At 43.4% G+C, this 27,657-nt stretch overlaps 1 protein-coding gene across 1 annotated transcript in view; it reads right to left on the bottom strand.

The window, feature by feature from the left end:
• LOC112103829 (ralBP1-associated Eps domain-containing protein 2) overlaps positions 1-27,077 on the bottom strand; it is a 139,229-nt gene extending 112,152 nt beyond the window's left edge. The window contains exon 1 of the mRNA XM_029910945.1: positions 26,785-27,077. Coding sequence (XP_029766805.1) covers positions 26,785-26,991 — 207 coding nt within the window. The 5' untranslated portion in view covers positions 26,992-27,077. The remainder of the gene's footprint in view (positions 1-26,784) is intronic.
• Positions 27,078-27,657: the final 580 nt, after the last annotated feature.

Below are 27,657 nucleotides of genomic sequence, written 5' to 3'. Positions count from 1 at the left end.
AAAGTATGCTCCCAGAGTGAACCTTTCGAAGTACAAAAAGGAGTCAAACAGGGCTGTATCATTACTTCAACCATGTTTGTGGTTTTTATTGCCGTCATTCTTTACCTAATTGATGGGAAGTTTACAGCTGGCGTTGAAATCATTTACAGAATCATTTACTCAGGCTTAGCAGGCCGAAAGCCAAGAGTAAGATCTCCACAACATATATTGTGGAACTTCATTATGCTGATGACAACGCAATCTTTGCCCACAATGAGAAAGATCTTCAAACTATCTTGAACGTGTTTGCCGATGTTTATGCATGTCATGGTTTCACTCTTAATATCAAGAAGACTAAAGTGCTCTATCAGCCCTCTCCAAAGGTAGTATTACATGCCCCATCTATCAAAATCAATGGAGTGGCACTGGAGAATGTCAATCATTTCCTCTACCTTGGAAGTCATCTTTCATCCAAGGCAGATATTGATGCAGAAATTCAACATCACCTGAGCTGTGCCAGTGTAGCTTTTTCTTGTTTATAGCACAGCATTTTTGAAGATCATGACATTCGAACAGACACCAAGCTTCTTCTTTATCAAGCTGTTATTCTCCCAACACTGTTGTATGGGTCCAAAACTTGGACAACCTATAGACACCACTTGAAAGTCCTTGAGAGGCACCATCAACGCTGCCTTTGTAAGATTCTGACAATCAACTGGGAAGACAGGTGCAACAATATTAGTGTTCTGGTAGAGGCAAAGACCACCAGTATCAAGGCAATGATCATCCATCAGCAATTCTACTGGACTGGTCATGTTGTCCGGATGCCAGACCATCGCCTCCCAAAACAGGTCCTGTTTTCTCAGCTGAAAGAAGGGAACCGCAACATAGGTGGACAATGGAAGCATTATAAGGACTTGCTGAAGGACAATCTAAAAAAGTGTAATATTGACATTGACACTTGGGAGACACTTGCCCAGGATCGCTTAAAATGGAGTGAAGTCCTACGTGATGGTCCCCTGCATTTTGAACTTGCTCGCCGACAAGTTGAAGAGGACAAGAGGCACAGAAGGAAGGAGAGACTGGTCTCCAGTCATGGTCAACAGCCTCCTGCTGAGCCTGAAAACATCTCCCTTATTGTAATAGAACTTGTGGTTCAAGGATTGGCCTTATTAGCAACCTGAGGACCCATAACTCCCATGAAAGATGATCATACTCAGTAACAAGTGATCGCTCATCATCATCACATGTTTGGGGTATATTCTCTCCTTGATACACACATGCAGATACACAAAGCGAACAGACTTACTTAAATCTTTTAAAATCTACACATGTGGTTAGGATGCTTTTCCATATCATTACCTGATTATAGCCTATCATATTTTGTTTGAGTCTCTGCACTGTAATTATTTTATTAACATGAAGAGAGTTATGTGACATCCTTGATTAAAGTATAATTATAAAAAAGAAAAAGCGACATGTACAGTGATTTCCCACAGATGTGTATACAAAACTAGGATTGTTATAGTTCTACCAAATCAAGGTAAAGTTTGTTTCCATTTTCTGTTCAAGGCCCTCTGAGGAATATGGAAATTATTATTTGCTTGTAGCTTCCTAGGGAAATAGGCATGGGAAAAATTGTGACAATTATAAACATTCCACTAAGGAGCAAACCATGAAAAATGCCGCAAAATAATGCAGAAGAGCTTGATACCAAAAATGACTTATTAGAAAATGCTTAATGAATCCCAAAATAACTTACAATAAATAAACCAATGACTGTGAATTTTTAGACTCATTATTTTTATATTTTTTTTAATGGAGATATCCTATCGAGTCCAGCCCCCTGCCTTCACTAGCAGGACCAAGTACTGATTTTGCCCCAGATCCCTAAGTGGCCCCCTCAAGGACTGAACTCACAACCCTGGGTTTAGCAGGCCAACGCTCAAACTACTGAGCTATCCCTCTCCCCCTTAATTATTGCTCAATTAAGTAACTTTTTTAACCTTAGGTCTAAAAGGAACAAGTGAAGGATATCCAAAATAAATAAATACAATTTTTAATGGAAGATACTTGTATTTTCCACCTCCTTTACAATCTCTGTCATAACAATCTCTCTAATATTTGGGCACTGTACCTTAGCTCCTAATTATTTGTAAATCGCTAATAATTGATTTCATAACAATACATCTCACAACACTCACAATCCTTGGCTCCATCAGATAGTGTTACAATGCCAATATAAAGTAATTAAAATAAAGGAATCCATACGTTTTCCCCCCACACATTTTTACAGAAAATAAAATAGTAATGAGGTACCACACTCATGATGATTATAGGTCAGTAGTACAAGAACAATTAATTTGTACTGCATAACAATACAAGACTTTTTAAATCGGTTAAAAAAATTGGGAGAATATCCAGATAGTACTGACCTCAGAAATCTTGACACCGTGCAGAGGAAGTTCATTTTCTACAAAAGCTATGAAAAGGATTAGACTCAGATTTAGGCCAGAACAAGATTTACATTCCATATGGATCCAAATCTATAATATGACACACAGATGGGAGCACAGAGTATACAAAAGCTTATTCAACAAACTGGAGTACAGAGTAAAATCAAGTTTTCAAAGGAACAGACTGGAAGATAATAAAGCAAAACATTTAAGACTAACAAGTTTCTGTTTAAAAAAAAAAGTCTATTAAACATTGCATAACAAAACCATTTTCACAGTAACTGTCTGTTTTCCATAGTATAAATCTTGACAGGCATGAAAAACAGCAACTGTCTAAATTATTTCTCCCCTCCCCCAATAAGTTTTAGCATATGGCTCATTATTCAAAGAGTGCCCAAGAAATGGTTCACTTCAACAATGGATGAACATTTATTATTACTTCACTCCATGAAAGAAGAGCTAGCTTTGCAAAACAGTGCCAACATTTTCAGCCATAATCCTTTGAAATTTGGCCTGTGATAACAAAGTCAAGTATATTTGCCCTGGATTGTAACGAAGGTTGGTTTTGGGGGCAAATAGCATATGTGACTACATAAGAAACTGTCAGAAACTGACGTAATCCTTTTCTTTTTTTTAAACCGGAATAAAAAAAAAATACAATCTGGTAAAACTTACCAGATGTTCCATTGTTTTACTAGCTTTGTGTGACCTACAAGTTAAAATCTGCATATGTGGAAATTAAAATGCTTTCATGAACACAAGATCAGCCTTTTTTGATCAAAGACACAGGCTCAATTCTGCAAAGACTTATGCACATGCTTATCTTTATACACTGTGGGTGAAATCCTGGCTTAGTTGATGTCAACAGCAAAACTCCCATTGACTTCAATGGTGCCAGAATTTCACTCACAATGTTTAAAGCTATGCACGTGCATAAGCTTTTGCAGGATCCTGGTCATAGTTTGTAGGATTCGAGTGTGGTGTTTCATAAACTGAAACCAGGATAATTTCTTACCCACAAGTGCAATTTCATGTTTCTTGTAAGCAAGTTTCCCTTTTAAATTACTTTAGTAAGATTCATTGCCAAAATAACCAAAAATGTAGGACATGAACTGACAGGTCCCAACATTATCATCAGTGAAAAGCAGACAATGTGCTTCAAATGCTCCATAAATGAGAGACTAATTTTAATACCTATCTTCAAAGACACTCCATGTTGCATTGAATAGGAAAGCATTTCTCAATAACTTTAGCTGTACCACTGAAAAACATACACACACACCCCACAAAATCCTTGCCTACCTTACTAGCTTTGTTGTAAACAAATAATGTGATGGCACATATGCACCAGTTTATTCACTATTTAATACTGAGATGGAAGGGGCTTAGTCATCTCTATTCAATTTTCTGATCTAATTACTGCACAATTCAGAAAATACGGCAAAAAAGCCATTCAACATTCCAATGCTACTTGAACATCTTTCACAGCCTTACATATTGTAGACACAAGCAATAGCTTAACTTCCATTGTTCACAAAGCAGATCTGGCCACACCAAATAAACTATTAAAATTTATCAGTTATTAAACACTATGAATATTCAAGGCACTAACATATCGAACACTGATGGCGTATGGGTCAGAGGAGGAAGAGGATTACAAAAAAGAGCTAGTCGATTTCATTTGTTACTAAGGGCATATCTTCACTGCAGAGTTAACTTGAGTGTTGCCTCTAACTTAAGTTCCATCCACACACAAAATCCCTTAATTACAGTGTGGCGCTGCTTTGAACTCGGGCTTGTCTGTCAGGAGGTATAGGTCATAGCTCGAATTAGCTAACACAACCACTCCATGCAGTTTGAGTGTTACTTCTCAGTATGGCTGCTCTCACCCCAGGTAGGCTAACCTGAGCTTAAATAACTGAGTTAACTCTTCAGGAAAAACAGTATTTTTTTTTTATATGGGAAATTTCAAAACAAAAATATTTGTTTTGTTCTGTATGAAATTTTCATTTCAGATGTCAACAGACAAAATATTTTGAAATTTTGTTTTTTCCTCCCTTTCCTCACTGGATGCTAGAGAATTAATGATGTCTAGGTATCTTTTTCACTTTTTTGGTTTTCCTTTTTTCGTCTATAACTTTTCAAAACTTTCCCAAGTTTGGAAAACTTACAAGGTGGCAAATGGGAAAATGGCACACTAACTTTGCCACTCTGCAGTAAAAAGAAAGATAGATAATAGTGGTGATGGTGCAGGAACTGGACATTATTTTATTATTTATTCATTTAGTAGCAAGGAGGAAGAAAAAAAATGAGAAGCAAAACAAAAATCCAAGAGCCAATATTTCAATTTTCAAAATCTGAAACAAATCAAAATTTGTATTCAAAATCCAAAACAAAAATTTCAGTTTGCTTTAAAATTTCCTCCCTCCCCCTCCCTTCCCCAGCCCTCCCAAAAAACAGAACTAAACATTTGGAATGAGCATTTTTCATTCAGGATTTTTTTTTGCACCAAAAAAAAGTTTGTTGACCAGCTCTAGTAACAACTTACCACCGGAAGCTTTAGGCTGTCATGGATAAAGAACAGCTTATTGAAGGTGAGTCCAAGCAAGACAGAAATATGCTGGTGGGCAGAGAAAAGCACTTCGAAGAGTGTGTAGCCATGATGCAGTCTCTTTTGATTAAAGGTACACAGCTACAATTGGTCAATTCAGTCTATAGTTCAGGAGTGTTCCCAGATGCTGATGCTAAGCTATCATATAACTGCATGTGTGAGTAATGCGTTCTACTGCCCCTGGCTGACTGGGAGACTCCATCCCATCCTGGTAACTGATGAGTTGGCCTCACTTACACATCCCTTCTTCTCCTCCTGTCTGGTCTACAGTAATGCAACATACTTGGGCATGAAGCCATTAACCCTTAGGAAACTCCAACTAGTACAGAATACTGTAGCATATCTCCTCACGAACACTGGCTACCACAAGCACATCAAACCTGTCCTCTGCTCTGTACATTGGCTTCCTATAAAATACTTCCTATAAAATACTAATGCTAAGTGAAGTTCATGGTTTCAGTCCTTATCTTCCAGGTGCTTAACAGCCTAGATCAAAAGAACACCTAAAACTCTGGGATAAAGCCCATGGTTAACAACTCTGGAACAATGGAACTTTTTATCATAACAGTAGTCTCTGCAGATAAAGCTAGTCTGTGCAGGAGACAGAGCTTTCTCGGGAACTGGTCCCAGAAAGTGGAATGATCTCCCACAGGAACTAAGGCCCACCACAAACTTCTCCACCTTCTGCTCCAAGTACACAGTGCTCTTCTTCAACCTAACTTTAACATAAGCACAAAGCAGCGTATACATTATAATGAAAAACAGTCCACTCCACACACACTTCTCCCCCTGGGGAGAGGAGAGAACGAACTACACATGACAGATGTTAGTCACCTTGCATATTCATAGATAAGGTCAAAAGTGACCAGTGCGATCATCTAGTCTGACCTCCTACATAACACAGGCCACAGAACTTCCCTGAATTTTCCTGTTTAAACTAAAGTATATCTTTTAGGAAAACATCCAATCTTGATTTTAAAAATTGCCAGGGGTGGCCACAACCCTAGATAAGTTGTTCCACTGGTTAATTATCCTCGCTGTTAAAAATTTGTGCTTTATTTCCACTCTAAATTTGTCTAGCTTCAGTTTCCAGCCCTTGGACCTTATTATACCTGCTATACAGAAGAGCCCATTATCAATTTTTTGTTCCTCATGTAGATGCTTATAAACTGTGATGAAGTTGCCCCCTAATTTTCTTTGTTCAGATAAACAGATTGAGCTCTTTGATTTTAGCACTATAAGGCATGTTTTCTAATCCTTTAATCATTCTGGTGGCTCTTCTCCAAACCTCTCCAATTTATCAACTTCCTTGAATTGTGGACACCAGAACTGGACACAGTATTCCAGCAGAGGTTGCACCAGTGCCAAATACAGAGGTAAAATAACCTCTCTACTCCTACTTGAGACTCCTCTGTTTATGCATCCCAGAATTGCATTAGCCCTTTTGGCCACAGCATCACACTGGGAACTCATGTTTGGCTGATTATCCACCATGACATCCAAATCTTTTTCAGAGTCATTTCTTCCCAAGATAGAGTAACCCGTGCTATAGGTATGGCAATGGATTGATGCAACTCCCCAGCAAATTCCTTTGCTAAAGGTGGGGCCAGCAATGGAGCAGATCTGAGTGAAGTAGCTGTCAGAACTGCCAGGCAGCCAGCTGAGGCGGAAGCAGATGCAGACTGGAACAGGGTATGGCTAGCATGAAGACAGGCATGGGCTAGAGCCAGCTGGAGCACTAGCAAGAGCCAGAGCAAGAACAATCTGTTGAAATTACTGACAATGGGAGTGTTCCTGGCCAAGTAGTGACACTGAGCAGTCTTGAGAGACTGCTTCCCTTAGGAGCCTATATACCTGCTTTGGGGTCACCCAGTTGAGTCCTCACCTATGGACTGGCTGAACCCTGGTTGAATGGCATGGGCCCTGTCACAAGACCTGCGCCTCTGATGATTGATCAAACTCTCTGGCTCAGGGATGACTCGTCAGGTTTAAGCAGGGTCAGGGTAACTTGGGTTTAGACATGCTCAGAGGTGACTCATCACAGGATGGCCAGCCCAATTGACAAAGGCCAGGAGAGGGGACAAACTTATGGTTCACTGGCCTTTTCCCAATCCTCACTACCAACCATGGCATTGATGTCTTCTGCACATGGGTTTTCCATGCATGAAGATCCCTTTGGGCTGGGAAAGAGGGAGTTAATGCTGCAGTGAAGGGACTGACAATGCAAGGTCAATAAGCTATGAAGACCAACTGCTTTCTTTATTCTTCCCTTGGTCTCGCCTCTTAGCCACACAGAGCACAGTTCCATTGCAGCAGCCTTGGGAAAGCAGCTACATGTCAGTATTAACTAGCTGCCTTTCTTCTCCACTGGCCCTTGTAAAGGGGAACCAATAGTGCCCTATTACACATTTGCTCTCATTACATAGGAACATGTAGGATCTCACTTATGCATTACAAACAGGGCTTTCAAAGTAGGTTGACAACATCTGTGTTAAGATGTCTTGGACAAATCTATTGTATTTCATTTTTATAAAGGTTAAAAAGTAATTGCTACTAAGAGTGTAAATATTTAGTAAATTTCCCCAAGACATCAAAGTAACAAAATCTATTACAGTGAGACGTGTTGCTCATGTCCATTCCATTGTAGGCGTGTGTGCTCGCCACATGCACCGGTGCTGGAAGTTTTGTATCAGTGGTATCCGTAGGGGACTGGCTCTGGCGCTCTCTGGAGTGGTGCACATATGCACCTATATAAGGGGTGCCGCCGGCTCCCTCAGTTCCTTCTAGCCAGAACTCCGACTGTGAGGAAGGAGGGCGGGTCATGTAGTGGACATGAGCAACACATCTCGAAGAACAACAGTTACAAAAGGTAACAGTCTTTTCTTCTTCGAGTGCGTGCTCATATCCATTCCATTGTAGGTGACTCCCAAGCAGTATCACCAGAGGCGAGTAGGAGTTCATGGATGTGTCGATTGCAACACAGGTCTGCTGAAGCCAGCGTCATCTTTGGTCTGCTGAGTGCTGGTGTAATGTGTCATGAACGTGTGTACTGAAGACCACATCGCAGCCCTGCAGATGTCCTGGATAGGGACATGCACCAGAAAGGCAGCGAAAGACGCCTGAGTCCTAGGCGAGTGAGCTTTCACTATCGGTGGAGGCACTGCCTGCGCTGACTCATAACAAGTATGGATGCAAGTGGTGATCCAATTCAAAATCCTTTGAAAGGACACCAGAAGGCCCTTCATCCTGTCAGCTATCACGATAAAGAGCTGGGTTGATTTGCAGAAGGGCTTGGTACGCTCCAGGTAGAATGCCAGGGTGCGCCCGACATCTAGAGTGTGCAACCGCCTCTCCTCGTTGGTCGTGTGAGGCTTTGGACAGAACACCGGGAGGAAGATATCCTGGTTGACATGGAAGTGCGACATCACCTTAGGCAGAAACGCCGGGTGGGGCCATAGCTGGACCTTGTCCTTGTAGAATATTGTGTATGGGAGCTCCGAAGTGAGGACTTTCATCTCAGAGACACCTCACCGAGGTAATCACTATAAGGAATACAACCAAGAAGCCATAGGCTCAGAGGGTTGACCCGTGAGCCTGGAGAGGACGAGGTTGATGTCCCACTGGGGAATCAGGTCCCAGATTGGCGGAAAGAGCCTTTCAAGAACCTGATCAACATCTCATGCGAGAACACCGATCTACCTTGGACGTGAGGATGTAAGGCCGATATGGCTGCCAGGTGCACCTTAATCAAAGAGAAGCCAAGACCCTGGTGCTTTAAGAGAAGCAGGTAATCCAGGATGCACTGCAGAGATGACTGGGTCGGGGAGATGTTGCGCTCCAATACCCAGCGGGAGAAACGCTTCCACTTTGGCAAGTAAGTCGCTCTGGTGGAGGGCTTTCTGCTTTCCCAGAGAACCTGCTGTACCAGACTGGAGCAGGCCTTTTCTCTAGATTCAACCATGCAGCAGCCAAGCTGTGAGGTGGAGAGAGGTACGGTTTGGGTGCAGGAGCCGACTGTAATCCTGCGAGAGTAGGTCTGGGTGGCTGGGAAATGACCACGGGGCTGCCCTGGCCAGGTCCATGAGCATGCCAAACCAATGCTGGCGAGGCCACACCAGGGCGATCATAATGACCCAGGCCTTGTCCCTCTTGAGAGGACTTTGCTGATGAGCGAAATTGGCGGAAAGGCATACATCAGGTCCCCTGACCATGACAGGAGAAAGGCATCGGAAAGTGAGCCTCTGCTGAGGCCCTGGAGAGAGCAGAACTGATGACACTTTCTGTTCTGCCTGGTGGCGAACAGATCCACTCTGGGAGCTCTCCACTTCTGGAAGAGCACTCTGACGACCTCCGAATGGAGGGATCACTTATGGTGAGAGAAGAAGGACCTGCTGAGGCAATCTGCCAGCATGGTCCAGACACTGGGAAGGCGTGAAGCTTCCAGGTGGATTGCATGCTGAATGCAGAAGTCCCACAGACGGAGGGCCTCCTGGCCAAGAGCCGACGGACGCGCTCCCCCCACCTACTGACATAGAACATGGAGGCCATGTTGTCCGTCAACACCTACACCACCCAACCGGACAGCTGGGGAAGGAAGACATCGCAAGCCAGACGGATGGTCCTGAGCTCCCTGACGTTTATATGTAATGCAAGCTCTTTCGAGACCATAACCCTTGAGTCCGCAGCATACCGAGATGTGCTTCCCAACCGGGGTCGGACACATCCGAAATCAGGGAGACCGTGAGTCACAGGCTCACGAACGGCACTCTTTCCAATACCAACATTGCGTTGGACCACCACTGCAGAGAGGTGACCCTTGTGATTACCTTGTCTAGGTGATGTCTGTCCGGGGAGTAGACCGACACCAGCCACATCTGGAGGGGACACAGCCTGAATCTTGCATGGTGGACAACATACGTGCATGCTGCCGTGTGACCCAATAGTCTGAGACAGACCCGGCCCATGGTGACCGGATGTGCGGTGACGCTGGCAATCAGGTCTGACATTACCCTGAACCTGGCCTCTGGGAGAAATGCTCTGGCTTGGGTAGTGTCGAGTACTACTCCGATAAACTCTATCCATTGGACCACGATTAACGTTTAGTTTTGTTCATTTATCAGCAGGCCCAAAGCGTGACAAGTGGCTTGCAGCATCTCAACACTGCGCTGGACCTGGATCAGCCCTTGATGAGCCAGTTGTCGAGCTACGGGTAAATCTGGATACCCAGACGTCTGAGGTAGGCCGCCACCATTGACATGCATTTCATAAGCACCCTTGGCGCCATTGCTAGGCCAAAAGGGAGCACTGCAAATTGGTAGTAGGCAGTCCCAACTACAAAACGTAGGAACGGTCTGAGACTGGAATATCGATATGTGAAAGTACACATCTTTCAGATCGAGGGCGGCGTACCAGTCTCTCTGATCCAGGCCAAGGATACTATGCGGAACTTCAACTTCTTGAGATATTTGTTGAGGCTCCACGGGTCAAGTATGGGACACAGACCCCCCCCTTTGGCTTTTGGGATCAAAAAATAGAGGGAGTAAAACTCTTTCCCCCTCAAATGCAGTGGGACTTCCTCCACGGCTCCCACACGCAGAAGGCCCTGCACCTCCTGAATGAGCAGATGCTTGTGAGAAGGGTCCCTGAAGAGTGACAGGAAGGGGGGCTGAGGGCCCACCAGTCCGATGTTATAGCAGCCCAGGAAGGGAGGAAGAGTGACAGATGGTTGGAAAATAACAGGGAAGCAGGATCCAAGACACACGCTGGAAGGTCGCCCTCAAGCACACCCTCTAAATACCTGCTTGCTACCCAGTTGGTTACGGGTGGAGCTTGAGTGAGCAGAGGATGCCAGCTGATGGCCTTGCCAGCACTTATAGTCCTTGTCCTTTTTGCGGAAGGGCTCCGACCGAGGTTGGTTCCTGAACCTGTGGGGCTTTTGCAGCTTAAACCGCTTCCTCACCAACCCTGGTATATAAAGGCCCAGAGAGCGCAAGGTAGCCCTAGTGTCTTTCAGGCCATGTAATTTACTGTCCGTTTGTTCGGAAAACAATGCCAGGTCATCGAATGGGAGGTCCTGAATGGATTGTTGAACCTCTGTTGATAGGCCTGACGACTGCAACCAGAACGCCCGCCTCATTGAAATGGCTGAGGCTATGGTCCAGGCCACAGAGTCTGCCACATCTAAGGCCACTTGGAGGGCTACCCTGGCTACCACTCTGCCCTCATCGAGGATAGCCAGGAATTCCTTCCTGGATTCCTCTGGCACTGAATCTGTGAACTTGGCCATGGACAACCAAATGTTAAAATCATAAGGGCCAAGTAAGGCCTGATGGTTGGCCACTCTCAGCTGAAGGATGGATGTAGAATAAATTTTTCTACCAAAGAGATCGAGCCTCTTTGCCGCCTTGTTCTTAGGCATCAATCCCAGTTGGCATCAATCCCAGTTGGCACTCATTGGCTGCCGACACAACCAGTGAGCTTGGGGCAGGGTGGGTATAAAGATAATCATAGCCCTTAGCGGGGATGTAGTATTTTCTTTCTGCCCACTTGGAGATGGGGGGCAGTGAGGAAAGTGTCTGCCATAATTTTCACCACTCCCTCGTGCACCGGCAATGCCACCTTGGAGGGGGCTGCTATACTCAGCACATCGAACAGGGAGTCTGAGGGCTCCACCAGTTCCTCGGTTTCCAGCTCCAGGTGTGAGGCGACCCTCTTCAAAAGCGCCTGGCATCATCCTGGGGAACAGAGTAAGAGGGCCCTGCTATCGCCTCATCGGGCAAAGATGATGAGGAGGCAGGTACAAGCTGGTCTGCCAACTCCGCTGCTTCTGCTATGGGAATCTCAGCCGTGGCTGGCCGGCCCTGGGGAGCCTGCTCTGACTCCGTGTCCGAGTCAGGTGGCGGGTGGGAGACTGTCGCTGATCACCTGTCAGATGCCCGAGGCTGACCTATGCCCCCGCGACAGGTGGAGAAATCCCTAGGGGTTCCACAGTTGCCAGGGGCAGGCCACTGGCCTTGGGGCCATGCTGCCACTGATGGTCCAGCAGGGAATGCCAATGCCCCCGATGGGTGGCTTTGGCCCGCAGGCAGAATCTCCTCCTTGCTGTTCGAGCCCAAGGAGGGGGAGACTTGTCTGGGGGACCAGGACAGTACCGAGGCCGCCTGTCTACCCCGATCCCGTCGGCTGTGGCTGTAGACCTCCATTGAGGACCTGTACGGGGGTGATGTCTCTCAGTGCTGCACCCCTGGTAACCAGTGACAGTGTTCGGTGGATCGGCGATGGTACCCCAGAAATCGATGCCTTATGCTTAGAAAGCGGTGCTGCTCCGTAGATCGGGAATGGGAACAGGAAGATCGACGTGTCAGAAACTGTTGATGCGCCCACGGTGAACCATACCGATGATTTGGCAACCGGTGAGGGGGCTCCCGGGACTGGCATCTCGACCCTCCAGAACCATGCCGTGAGCTGAGAGAGTGGCTCGGGAGCTCCTGGCATGGGGCTCTGGGGCCGTACCTCTACGGGTCTGTGCCAGAATGCTGGCAATCGACGCCTAGAGCCCGAGGAATGCTGCCTAGAGTCTGGGGCCACGCTGGGAAATCTGGCAGGCAAGCCAATCCGCGTCTGGGGGCTGGTGGCGCTGTTCAGGTGAGCGCTGACACGACACCCCCTGCGGTGAGGAGCAGTGCCGCACTGATGGGACCTCTGGAAGAATCCCAAGCCTCGAATGGGGCACCTCAGCGGCTGGCGTGGGTGACACTGGAAGAGAAAGTATGTCTTTAGCGGCCTGAAAGGCCTCTGGCATGGACCGCACCGCCAGGTGCCAAGTGCCTCTGCCGCTTCCTGGGGTGGCGGGCGGGCCTTGAAGTTTGCTCAATCGCTCCGTGGGAGTTGGAGTCCAGAGGGGAAGAGCTGACCCATGCAGGTCTTTGCTCTCCTCCAGCTCTCTCTTTCCCTTTATCAGACATAGGGGAACATCCCCTCCTGGCCTTTCTTTGTTTTTAGCCGCTACCAGGGATGGGGATCGGTGCCGGTAGCGCACTCCGCACCGAGGCCGCAGTGCTAGGAGCAGAGTCTGATCTTGTTGGCTGCAATGCTGGTGCGAGGGCAGACTCCATAAGGAGAGCTTGGAGATGAAGGTCCTGCTCCTTTTTGGTCTGCAATCTGAAGCTCTTGCAAATGCAACACTTGTCACCCACGTGGGTTTCCCCTAAACACTTCAGACAGCTTCTATGGGGATCACTGACTGGCATGGGTTTCTTGCAACAGTCACAAGGTTTGAGGCCCAGGGACTGGGGCATGCACCGTCCCTAGGCTAAGTCCCGTTCGGAACTAACAAACTTATTAACTCTAACAGTAAGGGAACTATAAAAAATTTTAATAACTATATACAAAAAGTTCTCAACTAAACACAGTTGAGAGAAGTAAGCTTGCCAAGGCAAAGAGACGTTACAGCACTGTCACTAGCTCATACACAATCTCACTTCTGGACCATACTTTGAGGCAAAGTCTACAGCTCTCCTGAGTCCTGTCAGACCCTCCTCAGCTACATGACAGCCACTAGAGCTGGGTCTGGAACTTTCCAATGAAATGATATTCCAAGAGAAAATCAAATTTCAGCAAAATCTAAATTTTTCATGGGAAAATTTCTATTTTGCTGGGGTTTTTTTATTTCCCTTCAGGAAAAGTAAACTGAAATTTTTCGTTTCAGGTCAGTCTGAGATTAAATTAAGGTGCTGCAGAACCTCATGGGAGTGAGTACTTCATGCCCCCATCCTCTCCTGTGTGCTGGACTCCTCAGCCAGACTAGTTCTACCATGATGCACCGAGGTCTCCCTCTGACCAAGCTGAATCATGGGAATCACATGGACTACAACTAAGGCTGCATTTTAGTCACGAGTATTTTTAGTAAAAGTCATGGACAGGTCACGGGCAGTAAACAAAAATTCACCGCCTGTGACCTATCCATGACTTTTACTATATACCACTAACTAAAACTTGGGCGGGGGGCCACGGGTGCTCTGGTGGGGACGGTCAGGGCACCATGAGTGCTGGGGGAGGTGGCCCGGGATCCTGCTACTGCTGGGGGGGGGGAGAGCACGGACCCTGCTGCTGGGGTGGGGGAGGGTTGGCGGGGGCTCCCTACCTGGCTCCGCATCCCTGCAGCTCCTAGGAGGCAGAGGGGCCAGGGGGCTCGTCCGCGTGCTGCTCCCCTCCCGCCACAAGCGCCGACAACACAGCTCCCACTGGACAGGAACGGCAACCAATGGGAGCTGCAGGGGCAGGGAGCTGCGGTCACAGGCAGTGCAGAGCCCCCTAGCCCCTCCGCCACCTAGGAGCTGCAGGGCCATGCCAGGGTGAGCTGGGGAGCCCCTCACCCCGAGGTAAGTGCCCCCCCGCACACCCCAATCCCCCCCCCCTTAGCTCCCTCACACACACCCAAACTGCTGCTGCTGGCCCAGGTGCTGCTCAGCTCAGGCAGACCCTGAGCCAGCACCAGCCGCTACAGAAGTCACGGAGGTCACAGAATGTCACAGAATCTGTGACCTCTGTGACAAACTCGCAGCCTTAACTATGACTGGGGCACAAAGGATACCTGCTACCACAAGTTAAAAACAAATAAGTACATGAGTGTATTTCCCATTCCCTTAAAATCATTCTCAGTAAAAAGTGTTTCTTTCTTCACTATTTACCCTCATGGCATTTCCAAGTTGTGAACTCTAGCTCTTCAATATTCCCTACATCCGTCCTATTTAACATATTTAGCTTATTTCCTACAATTAGTTCCCTAATAGTCTCCTTCTAGGGCAGGTTGCTGTTAAAGTTTTTTCCTCAAAGTATTTATGAAAGAAATCTAGCAATGCCTCTAATACATTTGCCTCCTTCAGTTTTGGATGGTTATCTTAATCAATATCCCAGTAATTCAAGTCTCCTTTGTTGAAAGTTCTGGATTTTCAGGACTGAAGGAGTTGTCAAAATGTTTCTTAAATGAAAACAAGCAGTTCCAATGCAATAACTTCATTTCACACAGGTTTGTGCAGAAGATACTTAGCTTTTCCCCTTCCTTGACCTTCTACAGTATTAGCTTTGGTTTTAACCAATATATTACCTTGAGAAGCAGCTCTCTCCTAAATTCTTCTCTTCCCCATCACTAAACTAAAATCCAGCAAGGTCATTTTCATATCAGCCAATCTATTTGCTCTTGTGTTGAAAAGCATCCCTTTGACATCCAAACAGTGGTTCCATTGACTAAAGAAATCATTTATTCACCCTAAACCCTTCTTATAAAAACATGACTTAAGGCAAAAACCTAAGAAAGAATAACACTTTGACTCAATTTCCATTCAAGGAATATGATTCTTTTAGAATATATCGAATAGCCCATCTAGAATGTGTCTTCATCTATCTATAAGTGATGAGGTAAAGATGACTGAATATTGTGCTTTGATAGCAATATCAATTACAAGGACCATGACAAATATTCTTCTAAAGGCAAGAGATAATGTATTTAGAGCTGATCAAAAAAGGGGAAAAATTGTCACAAAATTCTGTCAAAGTTTTTCCTCTGTTTATTTATCAAGTTTAAAATTCTAAACATTTCTACCAGCTCTAAATATGTTATTCTAAATTGGGGATGAACTGGTGATTGTTTCTGTTAACCTATGTCATACTTTATATCCACATTCCTGCCCCAGATGGTGAATAAACTTGATTTTATGGAACCTACATCATGAATATAATCTTCTTCAGCAGAAAAGTCAAGGATTCAATGAAAACTAAACTAATGTCTCAAAAGTGTTCACTCTACATCAGCTTTGAGGCAAATTACAGGGGTAGTATGGAGAGTTTGTATTGCCATTTTCTATATGGAACATTTCCTGAGGATAGATACATTATTTCAGTCTCAAAGATTGTCAATTTAGCACCTTTCAAAGAAGTCAAGTAATAGGTTTGTAAATAAGTAAATAAATACATTACAAGTTAAATTAAACCAATAGCTGGGGCTCATTAGGTAAGAAAACGTTTTTTCTCTAGTAAATGTTTCCTGTGGCAGAATGAGATAAGAGAGAGAGATTTTCATAGAACTGAATCTGAAGAGTTTATTGACGACACAAGTGATTTGAGACTCATCATTTACATACAGCCTGTCCCTATAAAAATTTTTGACCTAGTGCAGAGCTTAGAATCATGACTAGTCATAATAGTAAGCCCTACATCTGGTAGTGCTTGCAAGACAGAAGAGGACCACCTAAGTCACACAGGTTTCATCTTCCTTTGCCTGTCTCTGAGCCATTTAGTCTCTGGTCAAACTAATCTAAACACCACCATCGTCTTTTTCTAATTACCCAATAGATGACTAGTAGTGTATGTAAGCCAATTTCATTCTAGAACACAATATTCATACTACAGCCAAGAACATGGCAGATGCTTCACAATAAGAAGTTAAGGTTAAAATAATTGGAGCAAGCATGCTGAGGAATCATAGACCTAAATGAGATAATGCATCCACAGCATTTTGCCATACTACCACAGTAAAATATTTCCTATGTTATTTGCCAAATATTTCATTTAGTAAAGTATAAAACAAATTCATGGATAAAGCACAGATCTTTACTTTTGTTCTTTATCACAAATCCAATTTGTCCAATCTTTTGCAAATAAATTCTTTTCATGTAGTTAATCCTTTCCTTTGTGCTCAGCTCACATCGAATTTTATACATCCCCTCTTATGGGTGTTTATGGACTAAATGCACCTAGCAGATTGCACTTTTACACACATCATCTCCCTTGGGAAACAAACTATGAGCAGCTTTAATATGAACACCGCTGATCAAACCAGAGAATAGTTTTAGAATAATTATACACAAGAGTGTTTGCATGGCACTGTACACAAACACAAAGTTGTTTACACAATTACATACTGAATACACTAGGTTTATCTAAATATAACTAGGACAAGAGCACTCATAATGAAAAAGGTTACAGAAATACTTAGCTCTCCTAAATCATGCTCGAGCCACCTCTCTCGAAGAATCTGAGTTGCTCCCTTATGCACATCCCAATGGATCTGTGCCTCCCTCTTGCTCAAGTAGCTATTTAAATCCCTGATTTCCCCCTAGCCAGGAAAGGAAAGCCAGTGGGAAATGGTTGGCCTGGTTATGCCAATTCTCAGTGCCATTTATGGAAATACATTGGCCTAATTTTTAAAAGTGACTAGTGGTTTTGGATGCTTCAATTTTGGGGTACCCAACTTGAGACACCATTAAGGAGCCAGAGTTTTTAGAGAGTGGATGCTTACCAATTTCTGCAAATCAGTTCCCTTTAAGTTATCTCATATTGGATACCCAAAAACTGAATTACCCAAAACCACTAGTCCCTTTTGAAAGCATAGGCCCTATGTCTATGTTAGTTTAAGATGCATTAAGGCCTTTTAATGACCATTTATATAGAATACATCATGAAACTTGCTCTACTTATATATCTGAACTCTAAAAATTTAATTTAGACTAATTTCCTTGGATCTAGATTTGCATCTCCCTCTGTTTGTACAAAGCAAAGCACACTGGTGATGATTGAATAGCAATAATAATGTATTTTTTCCTCAAAGTTCTCAGTATACTATTGTCTGCCTTCCTTAAATGCTCTTTTAAATATCAGAAGGGCATAGGGTCCAAAGGCCAGAATGATATCAGTTAGGTCTATCCATACATTAAATGGGTATTACACCTCTACTTCCTGTGCACAAAATATCTCACTTGTTTTATGAGAGAGACAGAGTGGGTGAGGTAATATCTTTTATTGGACCAACTTCTGTTGGTAAAAGAGATAAGTCTCCAAGCTTACACAGAGGTTGTCTCTTTCACCAATAGAAGGTGATTCAATAAAAGATATTACCTCACCTATCTTGTCTCTCTTATATCCTGGACCAACACAGCTACAACAACACTGCAAGCAATCATTTGTTTTATGTCAAACAGGATGCTTACTTTACACAGACACATAAAACTAACAGATTTCTCATGACAAATATAAATTTTTCCAAATTATAGGCATCTGCTTCCTGCAGACAGAGCCAGGCAGGTCCCCACATCACAACATGCACATTGTTAGAATTCAGGGCCTACTCCAAGCCAGTTAACTAAGTTATATTTTCAGGACCAAGAAAACTTTAGAGCCAAATTCTGTTCATAGATGCACAAGCTCATCTCAGGCTTAAGTAAATGGGAAAAACTTAGCCCTAAGGGAGAGACACATTTTTCTGTTTAAAGGAAATGATAAGCTCTGACTTTCCCCAGTCAGGAATCTCATAATCCTTACATTATTGTTGTCACAACTCTCCTTCCTCTCTATCTTGGGAAGTTACCTTAAGACTGACATTCATTCCACTCTTCCCACCTAACAGCTGTTTGGTGGAGCTCCAACACTTGTCTCTTTCACAAACAGAAGTTGGTCCAATAAACAATATTACCTCACCCACCTTGCCTCTCTACCTAACAGTTCTGCAGTTTAAAATTAAGAACCAACTAAATTACTGCCATTTTTCACCCAGAATATCAGACTTAGAGGTTTTTTTTTAATCTATGCACACTTCTGCTTTTAACACAACACTGTGGTCAAACAACTCATGGTAACCATAGTAACATGTCACCATAAAGATAAATTAACCTACTAGGCATGTAGAAGAAAAGCAATATAATTTGTCTGAATACTTTGTTTACACAGAACTACAAGGACAGTTCCAGCTCAAAAATGCAGTATTTGTGCAACTACAGTACCATCATACAACTAGTATTTGTAATCTGTGGAGCTCAAATTAATGCAGGTTGTTGATTCAAAAGTTGAAAGAATGCACTTTTCTTTATAAAATATTAGCTATGTGCTTGTAAACTATTTTAAGTCTGTAACTCTAAAATCTCTCATACATTTACAAAAGTTTAGTTTACAAATAAGGTTTTCTTACATCATAACGACTTAGTAGAAATAAAATATAAAGTGAAAATTACAGTACAGTGTAAGACTAAAGCATATCATGTAGCCAGTATGTCTGTACGGTGAATCTTACTAGCTATTCTGACTAGCTATATCTGTGTCAGTCCCATCTCTCTAATCACACATTACAGAAATTACAAATCTTACAAACATTTGATTCCCATCTTCCTGTCCCCCAGATTCTCTGCTCAATGTCTTCAATAAAACAGATTAATAGTGATTATTAAAGCTAGCCAAAACACACTTTTCTCATTGTGAAATACAGAGTAATACTACATAAAATACACCATGCAAATATAAATTCTTTATTTGTCTAACTAAATGAATTTCTCATCGTGCAACGGTACAGCAGATACTGTACTCACTGCTTGCTTGCAGTACTTTTAAAATCAGGTCACACTTGACTGACTAGAAAGAAAGAAATGCTGCAAAACAGTCATAACAGCCACCTGTTATGCAGCAATTAATATGTGTAGTATCAATATTTCAATACACTCAGGGAGCATAAACCTGATGAAATATTATTATTGACACTTTGGCAGATCCACTTCTTATGTCTAGACCTTCAGAAAAATACACTATTCAACTTTTCTCGAAAAGGTAACTGTCCTTCCAAATCAGAACAGCAGTCTATCTAATCTAGTCTCCTGTTTCCAATAGTGGTCAGAACCAGGTACTTCAGAGGAAGGTGCAAGAAACCCCATAGTGGACAATGATGGAATATTCCACACATAATGGTTTGGAAGGTAGTTCCTTTATCAATTTGTGGTTGGCTTTTGCCCTCAAACTGGAGAAATGGTCTGAAGTAAATAGGATGAAATTCAATAAGGAAAAATGCAAAGTACTCCACTTAGGAAGTAACAAATCAGTTGTACACATACAAAATGGGAAATGACTACCTAGGAAGGAGTACTAAGGACAGGGATCTGGGGGTCATAGTAGAACACATGCTAAATATAAGTCAACAGTGTAACACTGTTGCAAAAAAAAAAAAAAGAAAACATCATTCTGGGATGTATTAGCAGCATAAGTTTGTATGCAAGACACACAAAGTAATTCTTCCACTCTATTCCATGCTGATTAGGCCTCAGCTGGAGTATTGTGTCCAGTTCTGGGTGTCACATTCCAGGAAAGATGTGGACAAATTGGAGAAAGTCCAGAGAAGAGCAACAAAAATTATTAGAAATCTAGAAAACATGACTTATGAATGAAGATTGAAAAAATGGGTTTGTTTAGTCTGGAGAAGAGAAAACTGAGGGGGGACATGATAACAGTTTTCAAGTACATAAAAGGTTAATCTCTGAGGATAGGGCAAGAAGCAATGGGCTTAAATTGCAGCAAGAGCGGTTTAGGTTGGACATTAGGAAAAATTTCCCGTCAGGATGGTTAACCACGGGAATAAATTGCCTAGGGAGGTAGTAGAATCTCCATCATTAGATATTTGTAAGACCATGTTAGACAAACACCTGTCAGGGATGGTCTAGATCAGTGGTTCTCAAACTAGGGCCGCCGCTTGTTCAGGGAAAGCCCCTGGCGGGCCAGGCCGATTTGTTTACCTGCCGCGTCCGCAGGTTCGGCCGATTGCGGCTCCCACTGGCCGCGGTTTGCCGCTCCAGGCCAATGGGGGCTGCAGGAAGCGGCGCGGGCCAGGGGCTTTCCCTGAACAAGCGGCGGCCCTAGTTTGAGAACCACTCACTGGTCTAGATAATACTTAGTCCTGCCTTGAGTGCAGGGGACTGGACTAGAAGACCTCTTGAGGTCCCTTCCACTCTTGCACATCTATGATTCTATGAAGCATAAGGATTTCTCTCTCAACCCCTCCCCATTTAAAAAAAAAATCCTGATCATAGATGTTCTCAATATCCATATAAATGGCAAGCCTTTTTTAATTATACTAAGCACTTGGCCTCATTGATATCTTGTGTGAATGAGTTCCATAATTAATAATTTACTTTCATCCGGTTTAAATTTACTGCCTTTTAGTTTCATTTATATCCCCTTGGTTTTGTATTATGAGAAAGGACAAGTAGGAGAGCCTAGATAAGTTATCATTCATTAATTTGTATAACCCTCTCTCTTCTCTATGTTAAGCAGTTCCAGTTTTTTCAACCTCTCCTCTACAGGAGTGTCTCTCTGCCTCTTATCATTTGTCACCAGTTGCTGGAGACCTATTTCTTTTTTTCTTTTCTTTTTTTTTTTTTTTGTGAGACAGGATGACCAGAAATGAACATAGCATTCAATCCTAACAGTCTATTTGCTTTTTTGAACCTACACATGGAGCAAATGTTTTCAGGGAGTTGCACACAATATTTCCCCAAGTGGTTACAATTAAATTAGAGCTCAGTAATGTGCATGTGTAGCACTAACTATTCCTTCCAGTGTACACTACTTTGTATTTGTAAACATTGAATTTCTTCCACGTGCCATTGTGCTGCCCATTCACTTCGCTTTGTTAGATCTGTCTGATGCTGTTCAGTTTCCTCTACTCCTGATTAACCTAAATAAATTTTGTCACTTCTCTGTCCTCTTCCTTTTCCAGATAACTAACAAACAAACAAACAGACACTGGTCCTAGTACAAACCTTAGGGGCAACCAGACATTTTATAATGTTATCTTAAAAGCCTCCTGTGAGGGATTTTATCTAAGGCTTTTTGAAACTCTAAATAAATAATGTCAATAGTCTCCTTTATGCAAATGTTGTGGGCACATTCAAGGATTTCTGGTAAACGATAGAGGCATGAGTTCATAGTTTACCACGCTGGTTTCTCCCTTTTATATCTTGTTCATCTAGGTGATTTATCATTCTATTTTTATCCTAATTTCAACCACTTTTCTACTACTGAAGTGAGGCTTACTGGTATAATTCACAAAACTGACTAACACCATTTAAGAATTAAAAAAAAAAAAAAAAAAGTATGCAACAATTTCCCCAGCATTGTAGCTGATTTTAATGAGACTGCATGTTTGTTAGCAATTCATTTTTCCCCAGCATTTCCTCTTTTAGCATTTCACTCTCTGACAATATCAATTTTACTTCATCTACATTACCTGATGGATTTCTGTGGACAACATCCCTACCTCTTTTTTTCTCCTGTTACACAAGCCATAGCACTACAGGCAAGAAAGGAAGGAAGAAACTTCCCTTCAAGCTCAAAATGTTATGCTGTGATCAACCAGAAAAGTAATGGCTGTATAAGGTTCCCTGCCCCCTCAAAGAATTATCACACTTTTTCCACAACTACAAACCCCAGAAGGCCAGCAATTTAGAGACAAGAGATTAGGGCACATGTTCTAGCCTCTGCTGTGGCCCCTGTATGCCAGCTCTACGGGCAAAAGAAGTCCCCAAACCATTTTAAACCAAACCCCATGGAATATACCTGCAGCATAAGGAAGATTTCTAAATGGCATAGAATTATCAAAATGGCCCTAATGCTGAGTCTCTCCACAGTCCACACCGCATAGTGGCCTCCTGAGAGGAGGGAGAAGGAAGCAGGCCAGGACATACTGCCTTCTAGCTATTATGAACTACCCGATGCTTCCTGAGGTTGCCATAGCAGTACAATATAAATTAGAGCAATCCCTACAGCTACTCTAGCTCAAGCTGAAGACTTCTCCATTCCCTATCTGTAGAGCCCTGAAAAATTATATTATTTTTTATAATTTATTGTTAATTTTGTTTTATCGTAGGAGGCCCAGGGGGAGGGTCTACCTATCTGTCTACAGAATCTGAGGCGCGCAAACATACATAAAGCACCTTCACGTTCTGGCCTATGCAGAGCTCAGTTTAACTGCAATCCAGAACTGGAGCATAGGATTCCAATCTATGTCTCCTACATAGCAACGACAACCAGTACTACTAGCTCCATGAGGCAGTATAAATGCGTGCATACTAAGCACGAAAACTTCCTTTAAATAAAAAAAGTAAAAGTCCTGTTGTCAAACAACTATTTCAAAACAAACAAGTTATCTATTAACACAAGCTAGCCATTTCTTCCTAAAATGGGTGCAACCTTTATCACTGGCAACCACATATTATACACCACTGTTTTATTTTATGTTTCCAGCATTGTATTCTCTGTGGATAAAAACTGATCAAATTGTTTTTATCATTCTTAAAGCATGCAAAGTGAAAAATAATTCAGAAAACCAACTATAACACTTTCCTTGCAACAACTTTCCAAAGTTTTTCTTTGTTAGATTATTTTTTTTCCTGGAGTTTCAACATGTTAGCTAACACCTTTGATGGGGGTGGTTGCTAGCATGGCCAACAGAAAGAATTCAGAGTAAAATTAGAGGACTGAATTAGTGTTCTGTGTAAGAATCTGAACTTGAGAATTTCTTTATTTTCATTAACTGTAAATAAAACCTGAGGACAAAATCTCTGAGAAACTAGATTTTAAAACATGATAAACTATAGTTAAGCTTTGATCCATAGCCAATTAAGAAATTCAGCGTTGTGAAAAGACTTACAAAACTGTAGTTTGGGGTTGATCATATTTTGATTTTGTGAATTAATGAAGATGGTCTTGTTACTACAGATGATCTAGAAAGACAGAATATTTGACTTAACTAATTATTTTTATCTGAACGTGACAGAAAGCAATTTTACTTTTTCAGTTCTCTTTTTTATGAAGTTCTTGGTTACTGTTATTTTTTGATCCATCTTCATAAACTCCCCAGAAAGTCCATCTCTATGGAAAACTTTGGGACACTGATGATAAAGCCTGCCTCAATTGTTATAAATATGGTCACATGAACAACTTTTACAAAGCCTTTAGTTATAACAGACTGCTAATTTAGGGGGGACTCATCCTGCAAGCACAAAGGGCGAGATCCTGCTACTGGACCCATTCAGGCACAAGGATTCACTTGTATGGATGCCCCACTGAAGTCACTGGGGCAGGGCAAGTGTGCAGGGGTTCGCTTGTGTGGATCCAGTTGCAGGATGCAAGTTTACTCACACAAGTAGTACTAGCGAAGTCAATTATAAACCAGTTTATGAATGAACCTCTCTGTACATCATAAGGACCTGGAAAGAATTCTAAAATAAACAAGTAAAAATCACAAAATGTTGCCAGCTGAAGTCACATCCCAGAGCAAGAAAATGCGTGCAATACTATAATAAATCACACTCAAACGATACAGTACTAATATACTATGCTAAAATAAGAGCTATGGAATAAAAATGTATTAAGAAAAATCAATAATAGATTTGATTTATATAAGTAACTTCAAGATTATCAATCCAGTTTTCCTTTTAAAAATAAGTTCCTTAAGCATTCTTTCTTGTTTGAAATTCTTTTTCCTCTTTCCCAAATGTTAGTAAATTTAAGGCCCGAACCCTGCAATTAGATCCAGGTGAGTGAATTCCTGCAAGCATTCATAAGGAGCCCCACTGAATCATGGCAGATCCAAACACACTTTGTCCTTGTCTACACTTGTAGCAGTGCGTAGGATACTTGTAGCTACACACTGCAGCAGAACGCAGGCTGCGTCCACGCTGCGATGCGTAGCTAGACATGGCAGTAAAAGGCTCTGGCAGTGGAGAAAGTTCCAGCAGTGGAAAGGCAGCAGGAGGCAACACTGCTAAAAAATATCAGTGTAGATGGGGTAGGCACTGCTTGGATGCATAGAGAGTCATGTAGGGCATGTACCCTAAGGTTTTGGCGTGTCTGTACCCTCCTCACCTAAGCAGTCTCTCACCTCTACACTGCTGTTTATACCCATACCAGGGGGGCATGCAGTGTATGTACTCTACATACCACCGTGAGTGGGCAGTGTAGACATACCCTTTGACTCCCAACAGTGGTACTACAAATGACTGGCAACATTTTTTCTCTGGATATTATTAAGTAAGCAGCACCTGGAACAGTGGAGGGCATCTGGTCATGGAAGTAACTTCCCCTATTGTACTTCAGAATCTCCTGGACATTATGTAAATCCAAATTAAATGCTTATTAAGAGAAGGCCTGACTGTTTCCAGGGAAACGACACAGTTTAGTCCCTGCAGGCCACAGCCAGTTATACCTGTTTGTCAACTTAGTCTTGACATTATTTGTTTCTGTTTGATATATAACAAGGATTTCTGAATAACAGCATTTCTTAAATTCCTGACAACAAAATACAAGTTTGGTGTTTTTCTTCCTAGGTTTAGTTTATTACTAACCGGAGTGTGCTACTAGACTGAGCTAATCAAAATTATTATTCCGCAGGTGGAAAAGAAGAATTAAGACCTGCTTACTATATATAAGGTAATTTCATCATTTGTAAGCATACATAATATAATTGTCTACTCTTTGTATTTACATACATTTTAAATGTTGTATTGTTAAGTTTTTTTGTGACAATCCCCAAATAAAATATACTCAGTATGATTCACAAACCTGGGATACACAACATTTTTATTATATTTATTTTGGTAATCAAAGCTGATCTAGGAATATGTCTAATGAAATTTATGATAATACTTAATTTGTTTAAAGTCTTAGTCTATGTAAAAATAAATAATATTGCATATATACCCCCAAAGGATAACAAATAATCTTGCATTCATCCCAAGGGATCCCGAATGACTGTTCATGTACACTGATGCGCAAACAATACAAAGGGCTCATATCACCCACTACTAATACGTAAACACCTAGTGAATGAAACAGCAGCTACTGAACAACTATCGCAATATTACAAGACAGTTTAGGGCAGATTAAAAAAAAAAGTTCTGATTACATATTTGTGATTGCCAAAAATACATGTCAAATACAAAGCTGTCTCAAAAAATGCTATGTACAATTGTGACAGTGCAAAGTTTACTGCTACAAATATTTTTAGAGCTGGTAGCAGAGAATTATATAGCAAACAATAAACAGTCTTCAGCTGACTATATACCTTCAACAGTTAGTGGGATACTCATTTGTTTCAGACTCTCTAGACTATTGAAAGAGTAAAAGAAGAGGGATTAAACTAGCTAAAGTTACCAAATACTCCATTCCAGTTAAAAATCTCGGAATCCTAATAATAACACAAATATTCAGAATACTTAGCACTTACAATGCATTAAATATTAGCTGGTTAAATAGCACATATGGATTCAGTGGCATACAATACTCTGAGTAGTGTTTAACTTTTCTGGATAGCTACATTCAGAACAACCTAAACATTTTTTTTAAAAGCAATAACACACAGCATACAATCTTACCAACAATACTCATGAAAAATTTAAATCCTCTTTTCTTTCTTTCTTTTTTAAAAGACAAAGATCACGACAAAAAAAAATTCGTTTTTTGTCACACAACTAAAATCCCAAATCCAGCACTCCAGACAGTTTCACCCTGTGATAGGATTTTAATGCACAACCCAGGGAAGTTCACATATTTTTCCAACTTTCTCGAGAGGTATCACTTGTCTGCTTAAACCCACGGGCTTATCTACTTCGTATTAAAACACAGTATAACTAGAGGGTCGCGGGGGGTGGAGGAAGAGAAGACAAGAGCGCGTGAGTGACACAAATAAACAAAAACAAAAGGCAGAGGAAACTTTCTCCCCAGGGTGCAGCTGATACACCCCCCAATTCCTCCCACGCCGAGCAGGCTAAGCCAGGGCAGGAGATTCAGCTGAGCTGGAAATATGTCCTCCCACCTCCCGCCAACCCTTCCCCTTTAGTGGGACACAAGGGCTGGGGTACCCAAGTGCCCCCCCCGTGGGGCAGAAGGGGTGCAAGCCAGCCGAGCGGCCCCGCCCTCCGGCTCACCCACCTGGTGCAGCGTGTCCGCAGAGAGCTGCGATGCCCTGAACAAGTCGCCCACTTTGCTCCCCCCGGCGGCTGGGGCTGGCGCCGAGCCCCCCTCGGGCGCGGGCGAGCAGAGCGAGAAGAGCTCGGAGTAGCGCTGCTGCTCCGTGTCGCTGAGGGGCAGGAGGAGCCCCGCTCCCCCCGCGGCTGCCCCCCCGGGTCCCGGGTCCATGGGGCGGGGGCTGCGGTGCCGCGGCGCAGACGGGCGGCGGGAGTGCGGAGCTGCGGGGAGCGAGGAGGCGGCGCTGCAAAGGGGGAAGGTGCCGTCCCCGTTCCCCCGCCTCCGCGGTGCGGCTCTGCAGTGCTCCGGCTGCCTGCCGGCCGGCGAGCCGCTCAGTCAGCACCTTTCCCTCCCTCCCCGCCTGTCGCAGGCAGCAGCCAGACAGCGGCTTAGCCCGCGCCCGCCAGCGGCCCCCGCAGGCGTAGAGCGGGACGTGCCCAGCCGGCCCGCCGCGGAGCCCGCGGTGTCACGGCTGGGGCTGGCCAGCGGGGACACGCCGAGGCGCGGGAAGGGGAGGGGGCGCCGGATTCAGCACCCCTGAGCGGGGCAGAGCGGCCGCAGCGGTGCGGGGAAGCGCGCAGCTGCCCCAGGGGCGGCAGAGGAGGAATTGCCGCCAGCCACCCCCGCTGGGAAGGGAAGGGAAGGAGGGAGAGCGGGGGGGGGGAAGGCTCTGCCGGCCTGGAGAAGTTTGGGGAGCTTTGCACAAGCTCTTCCGATCACTCGGGAAAGACTGGGGTCAGTGAAGGGTTCCCGGGTCAGAGCTAAAGGCCGGGGCAGCCTTTTGTGTATGATACAAGCTGTAACCACCTGATCCTAGGCCAGTCCCCAAACCTTACG

The sequence above is a fragment of the Terrapene carolina genome, unplaced genomic scaffold (assembly GCF_002925995.2).
Source record: "Terrapene carolina triunguis isolate 2854851 unplaced genomic scaffold, T_m_triunguis-2.0 Scaffold23, whole genome shotgun sequence".
Taxonomy (NCBI): Eukaryota; Metazoa; Chordata; order Testudines; family Emydidae; genus Terrapene; species Terrapene triunguis.
The sequence above is the reverse complement of the archived record's forward strand: the minus strand, read 5'-3'. Positions and strand labels throughout refer to the sequence as shown.